General features: G+C 39.2%; 1 protein-coding gene across 2 annotated transcripts in view; it reads right to left on the minus strand.

Annotated features, from left to right (window-relative positions):
• The window catches only part of LOC113683150 (germinal-center associated nuclear protein), a 43,769-nt gene that overhangs the window by 13,836 nt on the left and 3,945 nt on the right, over nt 1–25,988 (minus strand). For both annotated transcript variants that reach the window (XM_089203556.1, XM_089203552.1), the window contains exons 4-31: nt 23,820–24,616; nt 19,982–20,084; nt 19,435–19,484; nt 19,228–19,297; nt 18,583–18,663; nt 18,076–18,149; nt 17,660–17,728; nt 15,205–15,270; nt 14,237–14,383; nt 12,947–13,008; nt 12,082–12,214; nt 11,606–11,682; nt 9,422–9,535; nt 8,844–8,892; nt 8,301–8,414; nt 7,127–7,276; nt 6,442–6,552; nt 5,833–5,880; nt 5,205–5,288; nt 4,912–5,030; nt 4,707–4,820; nt 3,945–4,148; nt 3,065–3,208; nt 2,882–2,950; nt 2,085–2,340; nt 1,689–1,766; nt 886–1,005; nt 85–199 (exon numbers count right to left, since the gene is read on the minus strand). In XM_089203556.1, coding sequence (XP_089059682.1) covers nt 85–199; nt 886–1,005; nt 1,689–1,766; nt 2,085–2,340; nt 2,882–2,950; nt 3,065–3,208; nt 3,945–4,148; nt 4,707–4,820; nt 4,912–5,030; nt 5,205–5,288; nt 5,833–5,880; nt 6,442–6,552; nt 7,127–7,276; nt 8,301–8,414; nt 8,844–8,892; nt 9,422–9,535; nt 11,606–11,682; nt 12,082–12,214; nt 12,947–13,008; nt 14,237–14,383; nt 15,205–15,270; nt 17,660–17,728; nt 18,076–18,149; nt 18,583–18,663; nt 19,228–19,297; nt 19,435–19,484; nt 19,982–20,084; nt 23,820–24,616 — 3,618 coding nt within the window. The remainder of the gene's footprint in view (nt 1–84; nt 200–885; nt 1,006–1,688; nt 1,767–2,084; nt 2,341–2,881; nt 2,951–3,064; nt 3,209–3,944; nt 4,149–4,706; nt 4,821–4,911; nt 5,031–5,204; nt 5,289–5,832; nt 5,881–6,441; nt 6,553–7,126; nt 7,277–8,300; nt 8,415–8,843; nt 8,893–9,421; nt 9,536–11,605; nt 11,683–12,081; nt 12,215–12,946; nt 13,009–14,236; nt 14,384–15,204; nt 15,271–17,659; nt 17,729–18,075; nt 18,150–18,582; nt 18,664–19,227; nt 19,298–19,434; nt 19,485–19,981; nt 20,085–23,819; nt 24,617–25,988) is intronic.

A 25,988-nucleotide genomic window follows, 5' to 3' on the forward strand; every position in this document is an offset into this window, starting at 1 on the left:
GATTCCGGCCCGCTGAGATCCTCCAGAAAAAAAAAAAGCATATGGTAATCGCTAATAATGTTTCACGTAGGCCCAGTAGCTTACCTTCGGTTGTCGAATTTCCTTCGTGGTCAATTACTATCACAGCGACTGGTAGTCTCGGTTCAGGTGGCTTGCTTTCAAGTATACGTCTCAGGCGAATGTGAGCTTCTCTTGAGGCCTAAGATGCGCGTTTACACATTACGAAAGCAATTGTCAAGATGTGTACCAACATCACAATGACTGGCCATGAAAATACATGATATTTCAGTATTATCAACTGAGTTGATAATACGAACAAGACCGAATGACAAAGGGCTCGAAACTTCAGCTTTACGGTGACCAATTTATGTTATCAACTCAGTTGCTAATGGTAAATTACCCTGTTGTTTTCTCCCACCGACGCAGCACCACAGTTTCTTTAGAAACTTACCACCTTCATTCGTGAAAATAAAAGTCAAACAATCCAGTTGTAAGGGTAAGCCACGTACATGGTTAAACGAATTTCTTTCAAAGCCTTTTCGGGCACAGCTCTCTATAACACGATCGGCAGTCACTTATGGAAAAAGTTATTGAAACCCCTAAGTTTATCCTGTCAATGCCATGAAGATGGAGAAGGAATTTCTCTCCTAGATATCATTACAACTTTAAAAAGAAAGCTAAGAAGAGGAAAGAGAAAAAGACAAAAATATGAAGTGGGAGATTTTGTTGAATTAACCACCTCTTCAGGGATTTAGTTATAAAAAATATGACGAGTTGATATTCAGATATTGGGTACGAAAGAGTTATGAGCAACGTGAAAAAGTGTTACGAACACTGGCATAACTCGAGCGGAAAAAGCACCTGATACTTTCAAGATCATTTTACCTCTGGACTGCGCTGAAGTTCTTTCCCTTCAACAACAAAGATGGCCGCGTGAGATCCGAAAAACTGCCGCGTTTCCATCGCTTCTCTTACTTCTGTGTTCGTCAAAACGCCATAACAGGCCTGCAAAGCATAGAAACTTGGATAAAACTACAAAAATTCTTACTGCCACGGCATTTTACCTTACTCTTATCAGCTTATAACATACACACAAGTTCCCGATGGAACAAGATGGAATACAGAATTAAGCAAGCGAGTGTGGAAATTGAACAAATATTCCTCAAATGGAGTACAAACTCCCTTAGAACGCAAATATATTCTTGGCCATAACTTACTGAGTTCAGAGTTCCAAATAATAATTTTTATCAGCACCAAATTGTGTCAACTTAGTGAAAGAACATCTATTTTCCTAGTCTTCCCACTCTCTTCGATAAATATGTGATCGTATTTTATCTTTATCCAACACCTCAGTCGTCCTATCTGATGTTTATCGATTTTTCATTAACTGCTACGCTAGCGTTTCAAAGATGTGCCATTGCTCTAACTGTTTATCAAGAAAATCTCTAACGTAAGGCTAACGAATGATTAAAGCAGTTGCCTCTCTAACGGAAAACCGTTCGGGGCATGCATGGTCATGTATAATTTACATAACGGGGGATGGGGGAAGTGAAGGGAGGCGAGGTTACCATACTTAAGACTGGACTAACTAACCTTAAAAATTAAATTCAAATTACGGCAAGAAAAGTGAAGGTTTTCCCAGACCACAATAGAAAATGGCTCCTAGAGTGGTTTTATTCTTCACTAACCTTGGTGCAAATTTTCATCACTCTTTTCTGTAAGGGAACGCCACGGACTTCCGCACCATAGAGTGCTAACAAATCAATCTAATGTAGGACGACACCAAAAAGAAAAAAGAAACAAATTAAAACCTGCTCTCTCGTCCAACACCAACAGGTCTACCCTGTCAAGACCGTACAGCAAAAGCCATCTTTCTAGAGCAGAACGAGATCTTAAACGCAAAAAACAGTGAATGGTGAAAACTATTCAGCCAAACAGACTTAATATGCAAACCAAACGTGACATGGTTCCCCGTACTTTACTACAGTCACGTGATTCTGTCTCCAGCACTAACTGGTCAGCCACATTTTCAGTATTATTCACAGTAAAAACTAAATAAAGGAGCGAAAAAATTAACGACTAACTTTTCTCTTGAGTCTATGAGGAATGTTGTCACTGACTGGATAAAATCCTCTTTTCAACTTTTCCCTGATCATAGAACAAACGTCAAGCCCGCTCTCGTGATCACCGGTGAATTCAAGGCTATCGCGCATCTCTGGTAGCGATAGAATCAATTTCCAATAAACCGGGGAGCTAGGACATAATCTTTGAGCGACTGGCTGAGATCTCATCGAGTCTGCAAGCAACAATGGTACGTCCAGCGGACGGCACGCCTGTTTTCTGTGATAAAAAGGAAGAAAATAGACTTATTTAAAAAGAAAGTTTATTCAAAGCTTGAACCATGACTGATGACCAAGGATTTCTTAGCTGACTAAAGCTAAGGATTCAAAGTGACATGGCCAGAAAATATACCCTCATGTCGATTTTCTTTTCTTTGGGTTCCCATCTTTAACATACAATACTAAGGGTTCAAAATCTAAGAGCAAACAACGTACTAATCACCCCTTACATCAGTCGCTGAGACACCCGCAGACTGTAGAATTGTGCTGAATCGTAATGAATACTTTCCCCAACTTAATGATACTCCAATATTTGTTGCTCGTTCTATTGCAATTATTATTTGTTACAAAACATTCGGTGGCAGTAAATTGAATTTTAAGGTGGAAAGTTTTGCTGATCTTGAGAAAAGATTTTTTGTTGCTAACGTGCTCATCAGAACAACTACACTTCCTTTTTGGTTTGTTCGTTCGTCTGTTAATTATTTTTGCAACGACCACCGTTGGCACGCATGCATTTCTTCTACGCGCGCCATCGTCAATACCTGCTGTACTCTATATGTGCTTGTCTTTTCTCCAATACATTACGGATTTCACTTTCATGGGCATCAGTCCTGAAATATGTTCAATTGCAACTTTATTAGATGGAAGTTTAACTTTGTCAGCATAAACAGCCAGACTAGGTCTCAAAGCAAAGACGGTTCATTACTGAAAAAAGGCACATTAACCTTATAACAGCCATGGTGACGTCCTGTGTTCTGTGTCCCACAAGTTGCTGAAGTTGATTATCGATGCTGATCATGGGAGGTCCAGGAGGAAAAGTGTTAAGAAGTCCCTTTAAATGCACACTAGCGCGGAATGCTGTGTGCCACCTTGGAGAAGAAACAACTTGTAAGTGGCGTCTTTGACAAAATTCACCCAAATCATTGAATGATGTCAAATCCGTAAGTCATCAAGAGTGAGGTTAAAATTCAAAGGTTTGTTTGAACTGAAACCTTTCCCCACTATTTGAACCTGGAGATATCATAAATAACAAACTAGCCTCGTTTTCTCAGTCTGTTCTATTAGCTACGGAATCTCGATTATCCGATAAGATTTATGACCCGCGCCTGCGCACTTCTTACCAAGGGGAGGAAACTCGGTCCGTATCTTATAGCACAGACCTCGAACCCCGTTAGTAAGAGGTATACTAACGTTTACCCGGAAAGGAAGAAACAATTGCTTGTTAGCGCCGGAAAACAAGGAATGGGAGAAACGTACGCTAAGTAACAGACGCCTCATTATACGAAGTACGAGTGATTCAGACCTACGCGTACCAGCGTGTCCGATATCTTTCTGCATCATTTGCCATGCAGGCTAAGGGAAGGGTAAAGAAATTTATTGACCGGGCACTTGCCACAGCTGATGCATTTTGGCGACACTAGGGTCCTGAGAATCATTGGAAAAAAACAAAAATGTTCGCCTTTGTCCCACCCCCCAGAGGTTTAAACAAAAAAGACTGACACGACATTGGGGACAGAACCAAACCTGACAAGGGAAGCACGGGTAACGCAGTGTTTCACGCAGTTAATTCTGTAACTGATCAGAATGCAGCGAGTAAGTGTGCACCTTTCGAAATATTTTGCAGTTCTACTCTTTATAACATAGCCGGCCAATAGCTGCAACTTAGCGTCTCTTTCTGCCTTTGCCTCCTGCAATACTTCCTCAGCAATTTCTTCTACTTCAGCCGAGATTTTCTCCTCTATCAAGGACTGGCAAATCTCTTGTGAAATTCTTTCTCTGGCCAATTTCAGAAGCTCCAAGCGCACTTCTCTGGAAGAAATAAACAAAGACATTAAGAATTTTGTGTTAATGAAAACTTTCATACGCATTTTACCAAAGCTCGATGCAAACGTCATATGAATGAATTTGAACTCTTCCAAAAGCTTAGGAAAACAAGTAACAACCAATTAAAATCCCTAGGAAAGGTCTCTACTTGAACCAGAGAGCGTTAGAACCTGGTTAGCGCGCTAAACTCCGAGTCAAGAGAACTAGATTCAGGCCCTGGCCAGAGCACTGTCGCGATCTTGGGCAAGAGACTAAATTCTCCCCATGCCTCTCTTCATCCCATCCACGAGAAAGGCACAGGGAGACCTGGAAAAATGTCGATTGGATAAGTTCCGCACAGATGAGACACAGGAATGCTAACCTCACCTATTATCTTCCATGTTTCCTTCTAAATCAACCTTCTGTTTTGTTTCGTTTTGTTTTTTTTGGGTTCTATCATGATTTTAATTTTGGGTTTTTTTATGTTGCGTTTTTCTTAGTTTTTTTCTCTCGATAGTGGGTGATCGAGATTGTTATTCCTGATTAACACTAACTCTCTTTTACCTTATGACCTCCTCCGCAATCCTCGTACTTTCAACAGAAACAAACTCCTCTGTTAAATCATCGTGAATAGTGCGTGACACACGCTCTCGAGTGATCGCGTTTTCCTGAGCAATTCTGGGGAGAGAAAAACATACTTCAGATCGACTGTAACCTTCTCTTCAACAAACCTTCACTAGTTTCGTGTTTAATCGTAGTTGTCACGGACCTTTTTTTACTGAGTTCCTCGGTAAACACTGTATTTGCTGTTTCTCTTATGAACTCTGATATCGTCTTCTCGTAAATCGTATCTGTAATCTCCGTGGACAATTGAAGATCAACATGTACCTGTAAAAAAAATACAGTGATGAACTAAAAAACAGATGCAAAGCACCTTCAAATTTAGAAAACAATTTATGGTACTAGTTCTGTATGAAAGAGAACTTATCACGCACAAGGGAAGGAAGCCCAAAGATATTAGGCCTGTTAAGCAAGTTATCATATGACAAGCAAAAAGATCACCTTGTCAATGGCTTCCTTTGTAATGTCTGCACACATTTCGTTCATCACTTCCAAGAACAGTGTCTTGGTAAAATTTTGTATTTCCTGCAATAAACGAACAACTTTTCATTATGGACTCAATCTGCCAACGGGTAAAGCGTAGATAACTCATGCTCTTTTAAGGCTGGTTTCCGCGCTTTACTATAATCTCGTTACGACCACTTCCACAGAGGTTTCAATTAAAGCCGGTTACCGCTGGTCTACCGCTGCCTTTAACACATCTCACCGCCGTCTGTTGAGCGTGCGAGCAAGGTCACGTGTGCGGGTTTCGCCTTACGATATCATCGGCAGCCACTTATGGAAAAAAGTGCTCGAAATCCCCGCTACAATTTGTCAAAAATATTTCATTCACCTGAGCGAAGGACAAAACTTGCCTTTGTCACACGCTCGAGCAAAATGATCTGAAACCTTCACTACGATTTGCAATCAAACGGAGCTCTACATGTGAGCTACAGGCCACAAAACTGTGGTCGCTTTTTATTTTTTTTTTACAACTGCCTCGCTTAATGCTAAAGTTCAGGAATGTCTGACAGGTTCATTTTCCAGCGATCGTGTCGATAAAAACTGCTTGCGTTTTTCATCAGCTCACCTCTTCGGAGTAAGACACTGTGGGTTTAGCAGGTTCAATCTGAGTGGGCTACAGACGACAGAAAAAAAGGATAAGTTAGCGAACTGAGACGCCACGCGCGTACCATTTGATGACGGAAAAAAACTTGTATCTTATTAAACGTTTGTGTAGTGTGTAGTATTGGAGAGTATTTTTACGAGTTGCAACGTATTTTGACGAACCGTAAGGGCGAGTCAAAATACAAACAAGGAGAAAAAAATACTCAGTGATACAACACAGCAAAGCATTAAATAAGTTATTTATTATCCAACTGCTTTATTTCATGCGCACTTCTAATATGGCGGGAAAAGCGTAGCAGATTGGAAAGCGTTGTAGGCGCAGTCTACTGGTTAAACAGGTTTTTTCCTGTACAAAATAACCAACCGTACAACATCGCAGGATATTTGTATTCGATTCGCGCGTTACTTGAACTCTATTCAGTGCAGTTGGATAATAGGAGGCCTTATCAGTAACCCGTGAACCATTTAAAAAATATTTATCTAAAAGTTATTGCTAAGAAATAATAAACCATTCTCTCTTTCATTCAAAAAAAAGTTCTAGTTATCTTGTTCAACATTGTGTCTCCCTTACAACTAGTGTAGAATGCAGGTCCGTTAAGTCACCGATGTAGCGGCCGTCTTCACTGAAGCTGAGACATGGTTGATGCTGAGGGAGGGTTGGAAGGGGTCCGTTGTAAACCACCTAAAGCAACAATAGAAATGAGTAGAGGAACGTAACCAAATTTCATTAAATGTCCAAGGAGGGTATTAGTGAAGATACAAATGAGTAAATGTGTACGGAATTTTTCAATATGAAAGTTTAATTTAAGCGGACGAACGGAGAACACAGAGTTAAAAAACATCATGGAAAACAAGGAAATCTTACACTAAAGCACATATGACACCATCAGGATCAGAGTCAAGTTAAGAAAACAAAGATTCCAGTTTGCCGTGGGTCTGTACAAAAATAGAACATTGATGACGTCAAAATGTGGTTAGAACATTTAAGTGGCACAGGAGGCGCAACCGAGTGTGTCACTGATGTTCTGACTACATTATGACGTCATCTGCGATCTGGTACTGTACAGACCCATGGCAACATGGAATTTATTTGCTTTTTAAAATAGAGCAAAAAAAATTGATAATGGTCACGTAATCTGAGCTTCTGTCATCGATGGATCATAAGAAAGCACCAATCAAAACGCGAGCGTGATTTAGCTTAATACATAAACAAAGACTAATGACTGTACACACCCTCGGCTCCTGCATGAACCTACCTCTCCAATGGAACAGCTTCGTTTGGATTCGATTAGTTTCCAGGCTCTCTTTGCGGGAAGCTTAGACTCGGGCTCAATGAAAGAAGAACGAGCAAAGTTTACGAACCCCTCTGTTACTGTTAGACCGTGGAACGTGCAAAACTCATCAGCCTGGAAGGAAAAAAAAGTCCTTATTATGGCCATTATTGAGTTTGACGTTCACAGAGAATTCATTTAGTCTACCTATTCTCTTACCGAAAAAGAAGAGAACTGCTTTGAAGAGACTAGTCATCAATCGCCCGGGGGAGAATGGAGATGATTTTTTTTTTGGAAAAGGGGGGGGGGGGGGGGGGGTGGGTCACATGGGTTTTAGGGGAAATGGAAAAGGATCAGTCGTCATCAACATATTATAAAGAGGGGACTGTAGAAAACTGACTGCCAACTAACTTCCGATAAGGGGGGGATCATGTAAATACAACAGAGCCTTGAGGGGGGGAGGTTCAGGTAAAGGTTTTCGTGACATAACCAAAATCCTGGTTTGCAAGAACAGCATTTGTTACAGTTGATCGCTTACTGTGAAAAACTTGTGAATAGTAAAATTCAGACAATGAAATTTACTCGACGAGATTTAGAAACTGTTGAAATTATATCTCTTCTTTTCTTGTTTTGTTTTCTTTTAAGCTAGAGAATCAAGCATTCGCGCTAACACTCAGAAAACATTTCCACTAAAATTATTTTAGTCTTTCCTCCCTTTTAATTATAATTCAATTCGAACCTTTATTCGCACCAACTTTATCCAAACAAACTAAATTTACTGCACTGAAATGACGACTGACTTGACTGCCTAAAATTAAGTCAAACTTCTCAGCCAACCAGCGACACGTAAAACAAGAACAAAAACAAAGAAAAAAAACAGGAAGGCATACAGTCTATCAAACAGAAATAAAGAAAGAAACAAGGAAAGAAATAAAGAAAAAAAGGAAAGAAAGAACTGAAGGACGAAGGAAAGGAACACAAGAACAAAAACAAAGAACGAAAACAGGAAGGCATACAGTGAGTCAGACAGGAATAACGAAATAAAGAAAGAAAGAACGAGAGAACGAAACAACGAAAGAAAAAAGGAAGAAAAAAAGAAAGAAAGAACGAAGGAAAGAAAGTACCAAAGGTAAAGATCTACACTCCAAAATTACGTTACCTCAGACTCATTTTCAAATGCCAAAATGTCAGCAAGCTCCTTAAGCTGGAAAGGTGTGGTTCTGTTTGGAGTACTCAGCGAGTGATTTAACGTCTGCACGGCTTTGCTGCGAACCTGAAAAGAAATTGTAAAAGTAACACTCTGTTTATCCAGCGCGTGTAGCTGCATGGATGTGTGTCCATAAACGCTCATTCATTGGTTGAGGGACGCTACATTTGAGATTTAACAAGGATCAGAGAATGAACTGATGATCGAACTAAATTCCCAAGTGAAACCCACAGGTGCTGACTGCATAATGAGTAGTGAGAATTTGTTGTTAGATCATTATAACACAACTACATGTGCCTGATGAGTTTTAGTGTTCTCATTACCTGTTTGCTGGATAACAAGGATCAGAGAATGAACTGATGATCGAACTAAATTCCCAAGTCATACCTACAGGTGCTGACTGCATAATGAGCAAGAAATTGAAATCCTGCAAGGAGTCTAACGTAGTTTAAGGAAACATGTCAGGGAAAGAGTAGACCATTTGTGAAATCGTACCTGAGTGAAGTATCGATGCAGTAGGCAAGCACTGAGATAGCTAGCGTTTCTATGAAAAAAGACAAAAGCACTCGTACATAAAAGCTTAAAAGAGACCTCATAAGCCTCTTGTTTTAGGGGAATTCCTAGCTGTCTTTGATAAATTATGCGTGCATGTGCACATGAATAAGAGGAGATTTGAAAGAAACATTTCTCTAAAGTATTACCGTATGACCTGAAATGCCTTAAAAAAACATACAAGCCAAAGAGGTCTTTTAAAAGCGTTCGATCTCAGTCTGCATCTCGCATCTTCAAGAGTCTGGGGCGATGATAAAATTCACGGATGTTTGAGATAATGCAATTGGTGAATCACACTCATTTACTTCTGTGTCAGAAAAATTGTCACAGGGTGAGTAATCCCGTTAAGATATGACGTAATCTTCCATAAATTATAGCATGCGCATTCCAATAAGCATGTTAGTATGCGCCAAATATAGTTTGAAAAACGTGGCGCACTTCCATTAGGGTATATCATTGAGAGAAAAATATTTCTACTACATATCTAAGTGAATATAATTGTAAATAAAGGATTTACGTACCTGAGAAGACGGAAAAATCTGACAAAGTTGTTACTATTGAGAGCATGGAAAACAGCCATGGCGAATCTCACTTCAGGTGACTGTTGAATCTCATCTCGAAATGTCATCACTTCCCTAAAGGAGAGAAAACATCAATACGAATGAACCATGCATAAAATATCCGTTAGTCCTTGGGAAAATCTCACAGCATTTGCGGTTGCGCACTGCATTGCCCCAAATTGTGTCGCACATTTTGTTGCAAAGACATATAATATAATATAAAATATATTAAAGTTCACACGGCAACCAGGTGGACAATCAGACATAGTTTGATGCTACTCTGGTTTGCAGCTTTAATGAATGTAACCGAAGAAGTTACAATTCATAGACCCAACGTTTTGACACTCCTGTCTAGTGCCTTCATCAGGGGTGATCTAAACGCTGCAACAAGAGGTCCTTTTATATGATCACTAATTAGCGGCCTTTTTTCTGACGAGGTGTAAATAGGCGTTGTTGGGAATGCTGGTTACACTATCAAAAATTCCTACGAATTTGCGGATTTCATAAGAGATAAAACTCTTAACGCTTGTGAAAAATTAGTATCTTTCGACGTTGTTTCGCTCTTCACTAAAATCCCAGTTGATCTTGCCGTCAAGGTTGCGGAGGAGAGACTCAGAGAAGATGCTTCCCTGGGACAAAGAACTTCTCTGCCTGTGGAGGATATTATTCATCTGCTGTCTTTTTGCCTCAAAACCACGCAATTTACATATAACAGCACCTACTATCAGCAAGGTTTTCATACAGCGATGGTTTCGCCTGTCTCTGCTGTCATTGCTAACATGGTAATGGAAGACGTGGAACAATGGGCCTTAGCCACTTCACCGGTTAAAACCTTTTTCTGGAAATGATATGTCGGTGATGTTATTTCTGCGGTATCCGGAAATGAAGCGGAGCGCCTTTTGTCGCATTTTAATTCAGTAGAGCCGTCGATCCAATTCACCCTTGAGCGTGAAAAGGATAGACATTTGCCCTTTCTTGATTTAAATGTGTCCAGAGGGGTTCAGGGTAATTTAAAGACAAGTGTCTACCGTAAACCTACCCACACCGACAAATACCTCGCCTTCGATTCTCACCACCCTATTTGCCATAAAACGTCTATAGCCAAAACTTTACTTAGGAGGGCTGACTGTCTACCATCTTCACTCGATTCGAAGGCTGAGGAGAGGAAATATGTTTCCAATGTCCTTAAGGCAAATGGCTTTACAAAAACTCTTCTGCGTAACTGCCAAAAACCAGTTACAAATAGTAACGCTCTTGATGAAAGGGAACCAGCGACTGATTTTGCTGTTATTCCTTACATACAGGGTGTTACGGACCCATCAAGAGAATTTTGAATAGCCACAACGTTAAAGTTGCTCAAAAACCTTTTCAGACTTTGGGGCATATTTTCGCCAAACCTAAGGATCCTGTTACGAAAGAACAACAAACCGACGCCATTTATTCTATTCCTTGCAATGACTGTGACAACGAATACATCGGACAGACCAAACGTCAGTTTGGTACACGGTTAAAAGAGCACCAAAAAGCGGTTTTCCTTTGCAAAAAGGAAAATTCAGCTTTATCGGAGCATCCATGCCTAACTAACCGTACAATTGTGTGGGATAATACCAAAATTATCACCACTAATCGGCGTTACCACTAGCACCTTTGTTTGGAGGCTTGGCATATTAACTCCGCCCACGCTCCTTTAAATCGTGACGATGGCGGTTTGCTTTCTGACGCCCATTTACACCTCGTCAGAAAAAAAGCCGCTAATTAGTGATCATATAATAGGACCTCTTGTTGCAGCGTTTAGATCACCCCTGATGAAGACACTAGACAGGAGTGTCGAAACGTTGGGTCTATGAACTGTTACTTCTTCGGTTACATTCATTAAATCTGCAAACCATAGTAGCATCAAACTATGTCACATATAATATAATCTGTTGCGTTGCATAGCGCTGCATAAAAGTGCGTAACATTGCGTTGCACTATACTGTCTCGTTACAATGCGTTACACTGTGTTGCATTGCTCTGAGTTGTGATACCCACACAGGTTTACAAGTACACCCGAGGCCGCACGAAATCGAGGCTATAACATAAGGATTTAACACTGACTTATGATACTTAACTCTCGCCATAAGAACTCTACAATTATCAACTTACCTGAGAATGTCTCCTTCATTCAAATTCAGCAAAATGTCATAAGCTCTAAACTCTGCTTCTTGCGGGCATGTTACTCCCTTAAGCAAAATAGCAGAAGAAGAAAAGTCATTCCCATTCATGCACCGTTTTGGTTGCAGAAAAATGATATTGGAAAAACATCGAAAAGATGCACACAGCTTTTCGCGAGAATTATTTTATACCACTTCTCTATCATATTCGAATCTTGTCCCAATTATTCACAGCTAAAAATCGTATTGATCTGGAGAGCTTGAAGTAATTACACTCAAAAATAATCTTCTCGCTTAAAAAAATTATAGCACATCTCAGCTAAAAACAGAATTACTATGGTAATGTAATGTAAGTTGTCTGCAAACCAACAACACCGCCAATTGTACGATTTTTCTAGACCGTCCCTCTACAACTTGCGGATCAGTCATTCTTCGTGTTTAAGTTCACCAGGAAAATATTTCCTATACCTTGTCTTTAAGGAGATCTCCGTAAAACTGTTTCAAAGTTTGCAGGCATTTGGTTAAATTCTCAGTATTGATTTTTGCATCAAAGGAATTCATGTCTGCCTCACACAGAAAGTGGGCGCAAAATATATGAAACCTGTAAAAATAAACACAAACAACCATACACCATTTAGAAAAATAAAGGGGGCAAGTTTCTAAATGAACTGTGGTGCTGCATCGGTTGGAAAGTATCACAGGGCAATTTAGTATTAGCAACTGAGTTGATAACGTAAATTGGCCACCGTAAAGAGTTTAAAAGCTGACGCTTCGAGCGTTAGCTCAATTTACTTTATTAACTCCGTTGGTAATACCAAATTACCATTTAAAAAAAAAAACTCGCTAGCAAACTTGAATGAAATCCAATCGGATGGTTAGTCAGAAGTTGTAACGATATCAATCATGTCTCAAGCCAATACGTTTTTCCCATCCAAGAAAAACCCCGGCAAGTACTGATTGGACACGGGTGGCCTGAATGGAGAAGTCTGGGTTCAAGACCTGGCCTAGCCCCTCGACCCAATCAGTGCAAAATCAAGACCAAATACAACTTAGTTATCCACGTTTTCTCGCACTTGAGGTAGCTTAACTGTCGGAATGTTGAGTTCTGATTTTCCTTTAATTGGCCGATGACATAACTTTGGTTTTCTCTTCGAGAAACTCGCGAAAATGCGTTCTAAAATCGCGTGAGAGGGAGGAGAGCCACGAAATCTACCAAATAAAACAAAAGACCAAAAGAACTAATGTCCCCCAGTTAAGCACACATTTAAAGAAATTTAAACGTCAAATGTCCACACCTAGGAGGCGCGGTATTCATAAACAAACGTCTAAGTACCTGGCTGTTTTCTCTACAAGATCGACACAATCAGGGTCACATAAGTGCTGTTGGGTAATATCCTACAACAAAAAGAATGAAAATAAACGGTACAATTTTACAAACAACCACCATGCTTGCTAAGCTTTTGATATTTCAATCATCAGTCTTTAGATTGCAACAGCAAAAGCTAAAACAGAATCGGATTTTTTTGTTTAAATTCCTCCATCATCCTGAAGGCAACAAAAAAAGTTATGTTTTAACAGTAAAATTGAATATTAGTGGCGGTAAATTAGTCGTGAACGCTTTGTTACACATGCTGTCAAAGAGATCAGAGGCACAATGCACGTAACCGTCCTCATTTGGCGCTAAATTATCCCAGTATTGTACATGTGAATTTTTTCTTGATCATAATCTGTTCGTCTTTGAAATCTGTTTACTTCAGAGAACCGACAGCACGCGCGCATACAAAAGCATAAACTCACTCTACATGAAGATTATGTTCATTCAGTGAGGACTTGACTCAACCTTATACCGAAATGAGGATGAACATGCAAAGTTTATGGAACAGTCAAAAAGCTACATGTAAACCTGCTGTCTATTGCGTCACGAGCTAAGTGATAATTCCATTCTGCTCCCCAAACTTCGCGCGTGCATCCAAAACAACGCACGTGCACCCAAAACTACGCGCGTGCATCCAAAACTACGCGCGTACATCCAAAACTTCGCGCGTGCATCCAAAACTACTTGCGTGCATCCAAAACTTCGCGCGTGCATCCAAAACTTCGCGCGTGCATCCAAAACTTCGCGCGTGCATTCAAAACTACGCGTGCATCCAAAATTACGCGCGTGCATCCAAAACTACGCACGTGCATCCAAAACTTCGCGCGTGCATCCAAGACTACGTGCGTGCATCCAAAACTTCGCGCACGCATCCAAAACTTCGCGCGTGCATCCAAGACTACGATAGACTTACACCCTCACAAAGAATATCTTATCATCATATTTTACATATACGTATTTCTAATAATTTTTAGCCCGCTTGTACGCTCGGGTGATTGTTCAGACTGTTACGTTGTCATTTTTTTCAGTTTTTATCATCTCCATGCCCTCCAAAGTGATAGTAATAGCAATTCCTTTTATGTTCTCAGGCGTAAATATGTTTTTTGCCATCTAGAGTTATTTTACCAACTGGGGCTTAAATGACTTTGAGTCGCGCCTAAAAACATACTTAAGCCCGTGATCATAAATTCTATCGTTTTAATACAGGCCTGGAGTGGCTCCTTTGTACAGTTAGTGACCTGTACATACCTTCCTGATTCCCCTGGTTCTGTTCCAGAGAAAATCAAACCACTCTCCTTCCCTTCCTTCACACAGATCCATGATGTTTGTGGCCAGATAATCCATGGTCATCCTGAGGACTGGCACAGGGCGGAGCTCATGGGGCAATGGCTCTTCCTAAACACGAAGAAACGGTTATGTAAACGAGGACTTACTTCCATGCAAGCCGCGGTTGTGGAATATTGTACAGTTACCGCTAAAATCTAAGTTGACAGTCCCTCGAATCTCGATCCTTGAAACTTCGCGAATGAGTCCGTTCCTCGAGAAATTATTTGATTTGAGTTTCTAGAGGCTCAATTCTCGAAAGAGGATGTTAACTTAAATTTCAGTAGTACAGTACTTCAATAAAATTTATTTTTCATGTGAGTCGTATAAGGCAAAAAATAATGTGTTTCATTTTTAGCTTCAAAACCTCTTGACAATGCTAAAAAAACAAAATCAAGATGTAGATCATTAATTGGCTGGACCTTGTAAAAAAAAAAAACCGACCACACCCCCCCCCCCCCCCCCCAAAAGCAAAAAGGTGAATAATTATGTCATCACAAATTAAAAGGAAATGGAATGCACTGACGGCTAGTAATTTCACCGTGCCCAAAACTTAACCCTTTAACTCCCAAGATCTGATTGTTAATTCTCCCCTCTAGCTGCTACACATTTCCTTGAAAATTGGTTAGGAGAATTTGGTGTTCAATAATCAAGGTTAATATCTTGTACCTGATGAGTTTGAGTATTCTCATTACCTGTGTGCTGAATAATGTATGGATATAATAGGGAGAAGTTACATGTTAATCAATTCTGTGAGTTAAAGGGTTAATAATAATAATAATAACACATAGCAAGCAAGTAATCAATTATTGTGAGTAAGTGATACTTCTCTACAGAGTGCATTTGCATAACAAACAGATGAACGAAAAAGAGGAATGAAAGATACCCTTTACCTTATCAGCGGCAGATCTGTCATATTCCTTGACTGCACGGGTGTGATTGACTTGAGGATTTTCATCCTTTGGGGTGCAACAAGGTTGATATTGACAAGCAATTAGTCAGTCGCAAAGACAAGTTTCCATTGGTGACACATGCAGGCATACGCAGAAAAAAAACGAAATTATGAGCATCGTAACTAGACTCAAAACTTGTGATCTACTGATGAGTTGGCCTGCAGAGCAGGCGTACTTTTGGCGAGCGAGTGCTCAGTATTTTCTTAACAAAAATTATGGCCGCCATCTTTGATTTTAATGGCAGTGGAAGGCTGGGAGGAGAAAGAAATTTGTACCAAGGGGGCGGTTGACAGTCAAAAATAAGGAGAGGGGTGGAGATGGGGCGAGGGGGAAGATTTAGAGTATCTCCAAAGCTATGGCAGTCAGCTGTGAGCTTCATGGTTCTGTAGTAAGTACACAACCTACATGAAAATTCTTCCACACAAACCTACATGTTTGCCAGACAGGATGTTTTGTTTTTCTTTACTTAACAATTTGACCCCAAAGAGTGACAAGCATCTAATTTCTCCCAATAGCATCACCCCTAAATCAAAGAGTATGGTCATGGGAATAAAGGAAATGATCACAAGCTCAAAATTCTCGTGATTGTTAGGCAAATTCTCCTTGCAAGTCCCATAAGAAATGTTTAGAGAACAGTGTGGAGAATTTGGGTTAATGATCGAGCCATCACTGAACAAATATTAAACCTGCAACAATCATTTGTGGCTTCTTAAACAATACTAGGAAAATTTCTCAGAACTCTTTTTTTTTTTCCAGTAAAAATCTTTACAACTCTCACAAGTAAAAAAATTTATTAAAATTGGTGAATCATCTTCTCTTTAATACAGAAAGATCTGAAATAACTGATTTAAGGATAACTATTCAACACATTTTAATTAGAAATTTTTAAATAAAATATGTAGAAAGTGAGTTATTTATCCTTTCCAAAAGATATTTTAAACCCCTTTTTAAACCCTAACATCAGTATTCAAATTCTCTATGCTGTCCTCTCTACATTTCCTGAGGTGCTAAAAAGGAGAATTTGTCTAACAATCAAGAGCTTCTTTAGTTGGTGATCATTTCCTTGATTCTCATGACATTAAAGGGCGTGAAATTGCGCCTAATACAGGCGCCAATGCGACTAAATTTTTCACTTTGGCGACCAAATCCTGAAAGTTAGTCGCCAAATTGGCGACTACAACGTTTCATCATAACCTTACTAAGAGATATAGTGAATTAAATAAATTTGCAAAGATAAATGCGCGGCAAACTTCCTTGTTAAGTTTGTTTCCAAAACGTAGCACATGCATCTCGATCGATAACTAGACGCCATCTTGGATTTAGATGAGCCTGAACGTTGTATATCATACATCCTAGTGTCCACTCTGTAGCACGTTAAAGATCTTTTCCCTAACTTAATTTTGGAGGGTCTATCTAGAACGCTAACAGCGTAAAGAAAGATTTTGTTTGTCTTTGAAAATGGCGACAAACTTTTTATGAATTGGCTACCACTTTGAAGAATTTAGGAGCCAAGTGGCTATCAGAAAAAAAAGTTAATTTCACACCCTGCATTAATGTTTGATTCAGAGGATGATATTATAGGGAGAAATTACATGTTAGTCCCTTTTAGGGGTCAAAAGGTCAAGGTGGTTTAAAGAGATATTTGTGCTACAGCCTCTTTATAAACAACAAACATAACCAAATACTGTCAAACCTGTATTAAATGGTCACCCACAGGGGGTGACAGGGTGACTGCTCATTACAAGTCCCACAGAACAGGGGTGATACATAAAAAGATACAAATGCCATTTCATGCCATAATTGACCGCTTAACGTACAAAAACTAATGTACATTAACTACTGGAGAGAAAAATGGATTACATTTCACTTATAAAAGATTAGTGATTTTCTTAGGTGTATTTAAGTAGTTCCACTTTAACCTTTTATACCTGAAAATCAGTATGCATATTCTCCATACTGCTCTTTATACATTTCCTAGGGTGCTGACAAGGAGAATTTGTTTACCAATCAAGAGCTTGTTTCGTTGGTGATCATTTCCTTTATTCTCATGACCTTAATGTGTGGTTCAGGGCTGATATTGTGGGGAGAAATTAGATGCTGGTCACTTTTAGGATTTAAAAGGTTACGTGACCAATCACTAAAGGAGGAAGAGAATAGAAACAGGCTGTTGAGGCTTAGTCAAAGGTGACCACCACTGCATAATGGGGGGGATGGCTTAACAGTGGTGAAAATAACAGTGATTAAGGGGGAAACAAATTTGGGACTTTGAGGACTGACTGCTTTCTACAGGATGGCTGCTTAATTCGTTGCTGCTTAATATAGGTCCAACTGCATTTGTGGTACAGCTTCTTTGGAAATGACAAACATTAACCAATTACAGTGAAGATGTACTTACAAAGCTGCCTGTCCCAGACACAACCTCAAACACACTCAGTCTCCTTTGATGCTCTCGCATGTACCTTTCCTATCGCATACAAAATTAACTGTCAGGTTGAAAAGAACTCATACAAACAACAAACATTACATTTTTCTTAACCCTTTAACTCCCATTAATGACCAAGACAGAATTTCTCCTTACAATATCAATTCAATATCAAGAAGAAAAGTGATGAGAATAAAGAAAAATATCAATTTGGGGATAATTAGTTGATCCAATACTAAATTCTCTGAACTAACATTATAAGAATTGTGTGGTTGACAGTAAGGAGAATTACAAATTGGATCTGGGAGTTAAAGGGTTAACGCAATATATGTGGCTCAGGCTCAAGCTTTGTATATTTGAGAGCACAGTACAGTATACTAAAGGTTTACCTTCTCAGGACACATGTCTTTGCAAGTTCCAATGACAGCTTTAGCAGAACTTATGTCAGATGACCTTTCGAACACTGAGAGATAAATTGTTGAAGGGAAATTAAACAAACTTAGCTGATATTGATGATGAAGTTGATTGACAGATTGATTGATTGACAGATTGCTTGATTGATCAATCAGTAAATTGATTACAGTGTAGATATCACAATGATTAACTGACTGACTGAATTAAGAAACAACTGACTTACTACATTGTAACTGATTGACTGACTAACCAACTGACTGTCTGACTTCCTAAACAACTAACAAACAGCTGTTTGACCAACTGACTGACAGACTGAGTGACAGACTGACTAAACAGCTAACTAACTGACTGCCTCATTGATTGAATGCCTGACCTTGGCTTTACACTGTTCACAAATCAGACACAATTATGCCATTTAACATTCCCATTAGACTGTTACATGTCAAGTCAAAGACAATATAGGCAGCTTTTACTGCTCATACCTAATCTTAGTTTTTTGTCAATTCCCTCCAAAACTTGAAGTTTATCCCCAGCACTTTCACTTGCTGGAACTGACTTCAAATCTGTGAAACATCAAGCTCTTGGTTAATCAGAAGAAGTTCAGTGTGCTGTAACAATATTTTTCAAACTTATCTGTTTAACTCAGGAAATCTTGAACAGCACAAATATTAAAGGAGAGAACAAAAGATTTTTTTGTCCTGTCACAACCATGGGACAAAGAAAAAATTGTGAGTCCCTATAAGGATTGGTACCCCACACCATGCTCCCATACTCTACCACTGAGCCACAGAGACTCCACAGTGAGCGAAGTCTATTACGAAGTTCATATGACATGCATCCTGCATACTGCTAGGATCCACAATGTCAATAGCGTAATGTTTGTAGAAATAAGCACAAATATTCGTGGACAACCTAATCTGACATGAGAGACCCCAATCACAACAGCAACAGGAAACAGTAGTTAGGGGGTTTGTATGCCTGCATTGAATTTCTTTGTGATTGGTCAATAAGAAATTGACAAGACAGCTTGTCAATATAACCTGATCATCTTTATCTGAGTCTTGCAGTACTATAAATTGCATGTAGACATACAGAGTTGATACAGTTTCACTTTAGATACTACATACATTCTTGAATATCCTTCAAAGCTTGTGACATCTTTATCCTCTGTTGGGTTTGTTTTTCTGAAGGTGCAGTCTGAGTGATAGAAATAAAAGATTCACTACTCTCGGCCACAGTTCATCAATCATGTTGACTCCTCATGTACACAAAAAAAAATAACTACTACAAATGACAGCTACTGTAAGCACCCAAACTTGTTTACCACACAATACCTGAGCAGAAATCTTCTTTATTTTCTCTGGACTGGAAGGCTGCTCACTCTCTGTTAATTAATAACATTTACGGATATATTATATCTAATCAATATCTTGTAATAAAATCATTAACAATGTCATTATTAAAAACATACCTATTTATTAGCTTTACACTATGTACATTTTTTTAAAAATGTGTAAGCAATGCCCACAAATCAACACATTATATTAGAGCCATGCTTCATATAACTTTTTCTGAGGAACTGGAACGCTACAGATAGTGGCTGGTTCTAAACCTACTTTTCACCCTAAAAAATATTCATATTCTGTCACTGATCGCAATTCAGAAAGAAGCCAGAGCAAAATGGTCTAACAGCCAGCAGATTTCTACCCCCTACAAGTTCCTGATGACAACCAGGGCTCTATCATTCTCTTGTAACAGTTAGCTAGAGAAATTTCTCACATTGTTCTTAGAGATCTAATATTCTGCTTCATCAGGGTGAGGATGTTAGAAATAATTATAATGTTGTAAAAGAAATGACACAAGTTGTACATGTAAATGTACCTGATGTTGTCCTTTTGCGACCTTGCTGCTTCCAAAAAATTTTCACAGGCTGCAAACCAGATCTCAGAATCTTGCCATCTCTCTTAGCCAACCTTGCACCTTCCTGGTAATTAAGTGACAGAGGAAATAATATTTGCCATTTATTTTATGTATATATTTCTTAATGCTAGTTGATATAAGCTATTTCATCTGCTGCTGGTTTCTGAAATTTTGTTGGTTTCTTTGCCACTGCTTCTACAGAGGGGGAAGTTCTGTACGAGCTCGCAAAAACAGCCATAAATAAGCTGGATTTAAGGTTGGAAAACATTATTGCCGAATGCTTTGATGGCGCTGCGAACATGAGTGGGATTCGCAAGGGCCTTGCTATGTGTATGAAGGAATGTTCACCTCTCGAAATATATGTACATTGTTATGGTCATCTTTTAAATTTGGCTCTTCAGGACACCATGACTGAAATTGAAACTCTCCATAATGCCCTCGGTACTATCCAGAGTCTTTACAATTTCTTACATGGTAGTACCAAGCGCCATGCGTTATTCAAGGTCATTGAAGTTCATGAAGAGGATGTTGCGCTTACATTAAAATCTTAGAGTACCACTAGATGGTCCTGTCGCTGGGCGGCGGTGACGGCTGTGCTAGAGCAAGTGCCGAGGATAATGGAAGCCCTGCTCACTTTATCAAAGGATCGCGATCCCTAGACCCACAACGAAAGTAATTCGCTTCTCCACGCTCATCTTAACCAACACTGATAATTTGAGTAGATATCTTCAGTGAGAACAGATGAACGTCATCACTGCCAAGAAGACTGTTGATACTGTCGTTAAGACACTGAGCAATTATCGCAATGAAGAGAGCTTCACTCAGATATGGTCACATGCTGATGTTATAGCGCAAAAAATCAAGATAGGAATTGAGGTACGAAATTTACTTTCAGAGATGCCAAGGTGCCTTGAACCAGACCATCATGCCGACTTTAGGGCCTTACTGGTGAGACACCTGCTGCAGCGAACGACAGCTCACAACAGACGGCAAAAGACCACTTACGTATCACAGTTTATTACACAAGTATTGACAAAGTCGTCAGTAAACTTCAATCAAGTTTTGAGGGCAATGACCAGGAGGTTTTGTGCGCATTGGGCAAAATCGTATTCAGTTATTCTCCAAGCATCAACAACATCCAAACTATATCAAGTTTCTATGGCGTGGATGGTGAAATGCTCTCGAGTGAGAAGTCAATCTTTGAGTCAATCATCGCTCTGACGAAGGGCTAACGCTCGAAACGTCAGCTTTTTTACCCTTTACGGTGGCTAATTTACGTTTTCAACCCAGTTGTTAACACTAAATTACCTGCTATACTCTCCCACCGACGCAGCACCACAGTTTCTTTAGAAACTTACCCCTTTATTCATTTGAAAACTACGACTGCAGGGACCCATGCCAGGGAAAAACCGCAGCCGTGATGGTAAAGACCATACACCAACAAGTTTCATTCGGGCAAATTATGTTCAGCCCCCCAACAAAATTTTTCCCGTACGCCGATGCCTAAACCTGTTATTGCTAAATTGCTGTGTGCCCCCAATTCCTCCCAAAACTGTAAAGTGACTGCTGTACAAGTCTCTTATATGGTATTTCAATACTTACACAATTTTTGAATAGCTATTATGGTAAACTAAGGTGAAAGTAGCCAGCTAAAGATCATTGACCACAGTGAGTGGCACACTCTACTACTTTTGGCTTTTTTTCTAAATTTGATCCTAATTATCTCTCCCCCCCCCCACCCCACCCCTTTTTAGCTGTTGCTGGGCATTTACAAAATAGTCAATAATTTGTTTGGAGGGGGGAGTGGGAGGGGGAGAGGGAAGGAACTTCCACATACAGTACCGCTCGCGTATACGTTACCCGAAAAACGCGAAATAAACGCGCAAAAAATCGCATGCAATTGCGAATAAAAAAAATCGTGCGCGTCAAAAAATCGCACGTGCGCGCACGACTTTGAGACATCAGCCTCATTAGTATGTATGAGGTAGTCCTTTTGTTTTTCTATTGTTGGCGGTTTATTGTCTTGAAGAATAGGCTTCAATTCAAAAGCACTAAAATACTACACGGCTACCAATGACAAGCAAACTTGTTGTTTGCAATCGCCGTTCGAACCGACCTTCCCAATATGCTAGTATCAATGCGACTTCGTAATCGGAATATATAAATGATTTACCATTTTACAACGGAATTCATTTATTAAAATAGCTATTTCCCACTTGGTATATAGAAACATCCGTCGCAACGGCTTGGGAATTTGTTCAAAATAAACTTATTCCCGGTGTATTGTAATTCGGTAGAATCAGCTAAGGCGCCCGTTTATAACCAGTTGTCGCGTCCGGAATGCAAACCCATGCACGAATGCTTATTTCATAGCTTTTGTCATCGGTGAACATGCTTTTCTCAAAAACTGGTTCCTTCATCTCGCCATTTATACAAAAACTAATAAGTGCTACTCTCTTATTTTAATGGTGTTGTGTTATAGTATGATTACTTGTCACGACTGCGTCTTGCTCTAACTCGTATGCAATTTTTTTTTTTTTTATGAGAAACCAGATTCGCTTTTTATTTCGATATTTGTCGAATCATCGATCAATGTTCACCAAATTGCTCGAAAAAATGGAACAGAAAAATTAACTGCATGTAGTTCAAATTTGATTTAGACTCGCCAGCGCGTGTAATTTGGCAAAACATCAAGACAGCAATAATCGAACTTGTGTAGTTCAACACGGTAATCGGAGACTTTTGTAAAGTTAGTGGCTCCTAGAGGAGCCGTTTGTTTATTATGGAAGCTTTTAGTATCCCGACGCTCTTCCTTCACGTTGGACTACGGCAGGAATAACTTTCCGGAAGTGGCTAATTGCACGATTTACTAAAACTTGACCTTTCATCGTTGTAATATGATGCGCTCCGCAATCAAACAAAATATCACAAGCGATGCGAAATGAAACTGTCTACATTCCGGTGAGTAAACACTAAAGCGGGCGCCGATTGCAATGAATAAAACAGAACACCATCCACACTCTTAAAAAGTATATTTTCCTTCTGATCCTCACCGAAGATGATCGAGGTAGGTTTGAAGTTTCGAAGAAATCATAACCTGCGATGCAAACACCCAATTGTTTACATTCCGCGACGTAAACATCTCAGGGAGTGCTGATTGCAATGAATAGTTGAGAAGTATATTAGTGAGTATTTTTCCGTTACTTGCTCAGTGAAACTCGTGTTTGGATGCCTCAAGTAAGTGACATTTTCCTTCCCCAGCTGATTCATCAACAACTCAAATCAAGCAAATCTACTGCTACTGCTCGTTATGCGAAAAATTCGCGAAGCGACGCGACTTGCGCGAGTGTAACATGATAGCTTTTTTTCACTGTGTAAATTTTCCGTTGCCTTCTCGCCGCTTTTTCAAGCCTTGAAGACTTTTGTTTCATACAACAATGAAATACAAAAGAAACTTATAGCACTGAATAACAAAAACACGTGAACCGCGTATTTTTTCGACCGTGCGCGCAAAAAAATCGTATATACGGGTCTGACTACCCTGCGTCGGAGCGCATTAAATTTGTCTGCGCAGTTAACGTATACGCGAGCGGTACTGTAAGTTAAAAGAGATGAAGTACAAGATTTCTGTTTTGCTATGTTGAGCGGAGGTCAACTCCCCTTTCTAAGTCAATCACCTACAAAGGAGAGCATGGTGCCAACTACTTTTTCCTCTCATTGTAGCTAACCATTTAGCTGTCTACCAGCTCTTGCCGACTGCCTTATGACAAATAAAGTGTACACTGTACCACATACTTACATGAGTTGTAAATGTCACAGTTGCACTCCTCTTGACTGCACTGCACAGGACCTTTGAAACCATTCCAAATTGTGAATAGAACCTCTTCAGCCATGCATTCTTGTTGTAAGACTCAGGAATATCCCTGATTACCAATGTCTTCAGAAGGGAAATATCCACAGTTTGCAATTTATCTTCTGTAACTTTTTCCTTGTTTTCCTTTGCCAGCTGTTGCCCTTTTCCTGCATTTAAGGACTGACCAAAAATTCTTGTCTGTGGTTTAACTGTAGCAGCCACACCAAATGTATTTGATTTGGCTGGAGATGCTACTGCAAATGGAGGGTTTGAGACTGCAGTAGATTTAACCTGGAGAGATGGAGCAGCCAATGCTCCAAAAGTTAAAGAAGTTGAATCACTGATTTTCACTGTTTCACTTCCACTTTTGGTGCTAAAAACACTACTTGATGAGACTTCTGCTGAAGAAGAAGGTCCTAAGTTTTTAAAACCACTGAATGTTAAGTTACCAGATGATGGCTCCTTTTCAGAAGCAACAAGATTAGAAAGAATACTTGAGCTGGTGTTTGCTGATGATGAACCCAAAGCCAATGAATTGTTACTTTGAAAGCCTGAGCTGGAGACAGGGTTTGAGGTCTGTGATTGCCCAAACAAAGATGATGCTGGTTGAGAGCTTTGTACAAAAACATTTCTAGATGAGGTTGCAAAAGCATCTGCATTAGTTTGATTCATGCCAAATCCTGTTGCAAAACCACTACTAGCTGTAGATATGATGGAGGTACTAGCTTCCCCTGAAGACTGAACTGTAATTATGCAAAGAAAAAAAACATCAGTCTTGAAAAAATAATTTTTGTCAATTTTACATTTACATGAATGTTCAACACTTTACACCCTAACATCAGTAAATGTGTTTTCTCCACACTGCTCTCTATATATTTCATATATGTAGTTGATATATATGTTATATATATTGTATATATGTTATATATATTTATATATATTTATATACAAGGAGGATTTGTTTAACAATCAAGAGCTACTTTAGGTGGTAATCATTTCCTTCATTCATGCGAACCTAATGTTTGGTTCAAGGGTGATGTTGTTTGGAAGAATTAGGTTCTGGTAGCTCTTAGGGGTTAAAGGTTAATGCTATAAATGTACTGTAGACCAGTACATGAAGAACATTTGTGGTAGTCTCAACTCAAGGTTTCAATAAGAACCAGTTCCCAGTTTCATACACTGCACTACACAATGTGCATACATGTAGAAGATACATTTAGTTTAAATTCTAAATGGAGGTTAACCCTTTAACTCCCACAAGTGACCAAGACAGAATTTCTCCTTACAATATCAATACAATATCAACCAGATAAGAGACGAGAATAAAGAAAAATATAAATTTAGGGATAATTAGTTGATCCAATACTAAATTCTCTGAACTTAACATATAAGAATTGTATGGTTGACAGTAAGGAGAATTACAAATTTGGTCTGGGAGTTAAACAGCTAAATGACTCATTTTGGACTTGCATGCTACTGCACACATGCAGTATAGAAATGATACTCACTATCTGCCCGCACTCACAATTTTTTAATAATCTATAACCCAATGTAACATTTAACAAATTTTTTGGTTAATTTTGCTGGATGTCCATATATTTTTCTTTATTCTCATCACTTGTCTGTATGATATTGTATAGATATAGTACAGAGAAAGTCTGTCTTGGTCACTCATGGGAGTTAAAGGGTTAAGATCAAGAAAATCTGAAATTAAATGAATTGAAAGGGAATAAAAATAGAAGGCAACCTCATTGTTTAATTATGCTCATGTTTGATATACATAGTAAAATATTTTTATATTTTGGTACATTTTGTTGTGTTAGGTTGTAACCTTAACCCATTAACTCCTATGAGTGACCAAGACAGAACTTCTCCTTACAATATTAATACAATATCAAGCAGACAAGTGATGAGAATAAAGAAAAAATCTTAATTCGGGGATGATTAGTCAATCCATTACCAAATTCTCCAATCTAACATCACAAACTATATGGCAGACAGTAAGGAGAATTACTAAATGAGATCTTGGAAGTTAAAGGGTTAACTCTTGACACCCTAACATCAGGATGCATATTCTCCATACTGTTCTCTATACATTTCATAATAGATTGACAT

This window comes from Pocillopora damicornis, chromosome 1 (genome assembly GCF_964200805.1).
Source record: "Pocillopora damicornis chromosome 1, jaPocDami1.2, whole genome shotgun sequence".
NCBI classification, from domain to species: domain Eukaryota; kingdom Metazoa; phylum Cnidaria; class Anthozoa; order Scleractinia; family Pocilloporidae; genus Pocillopora; species Pocillopora damicornis.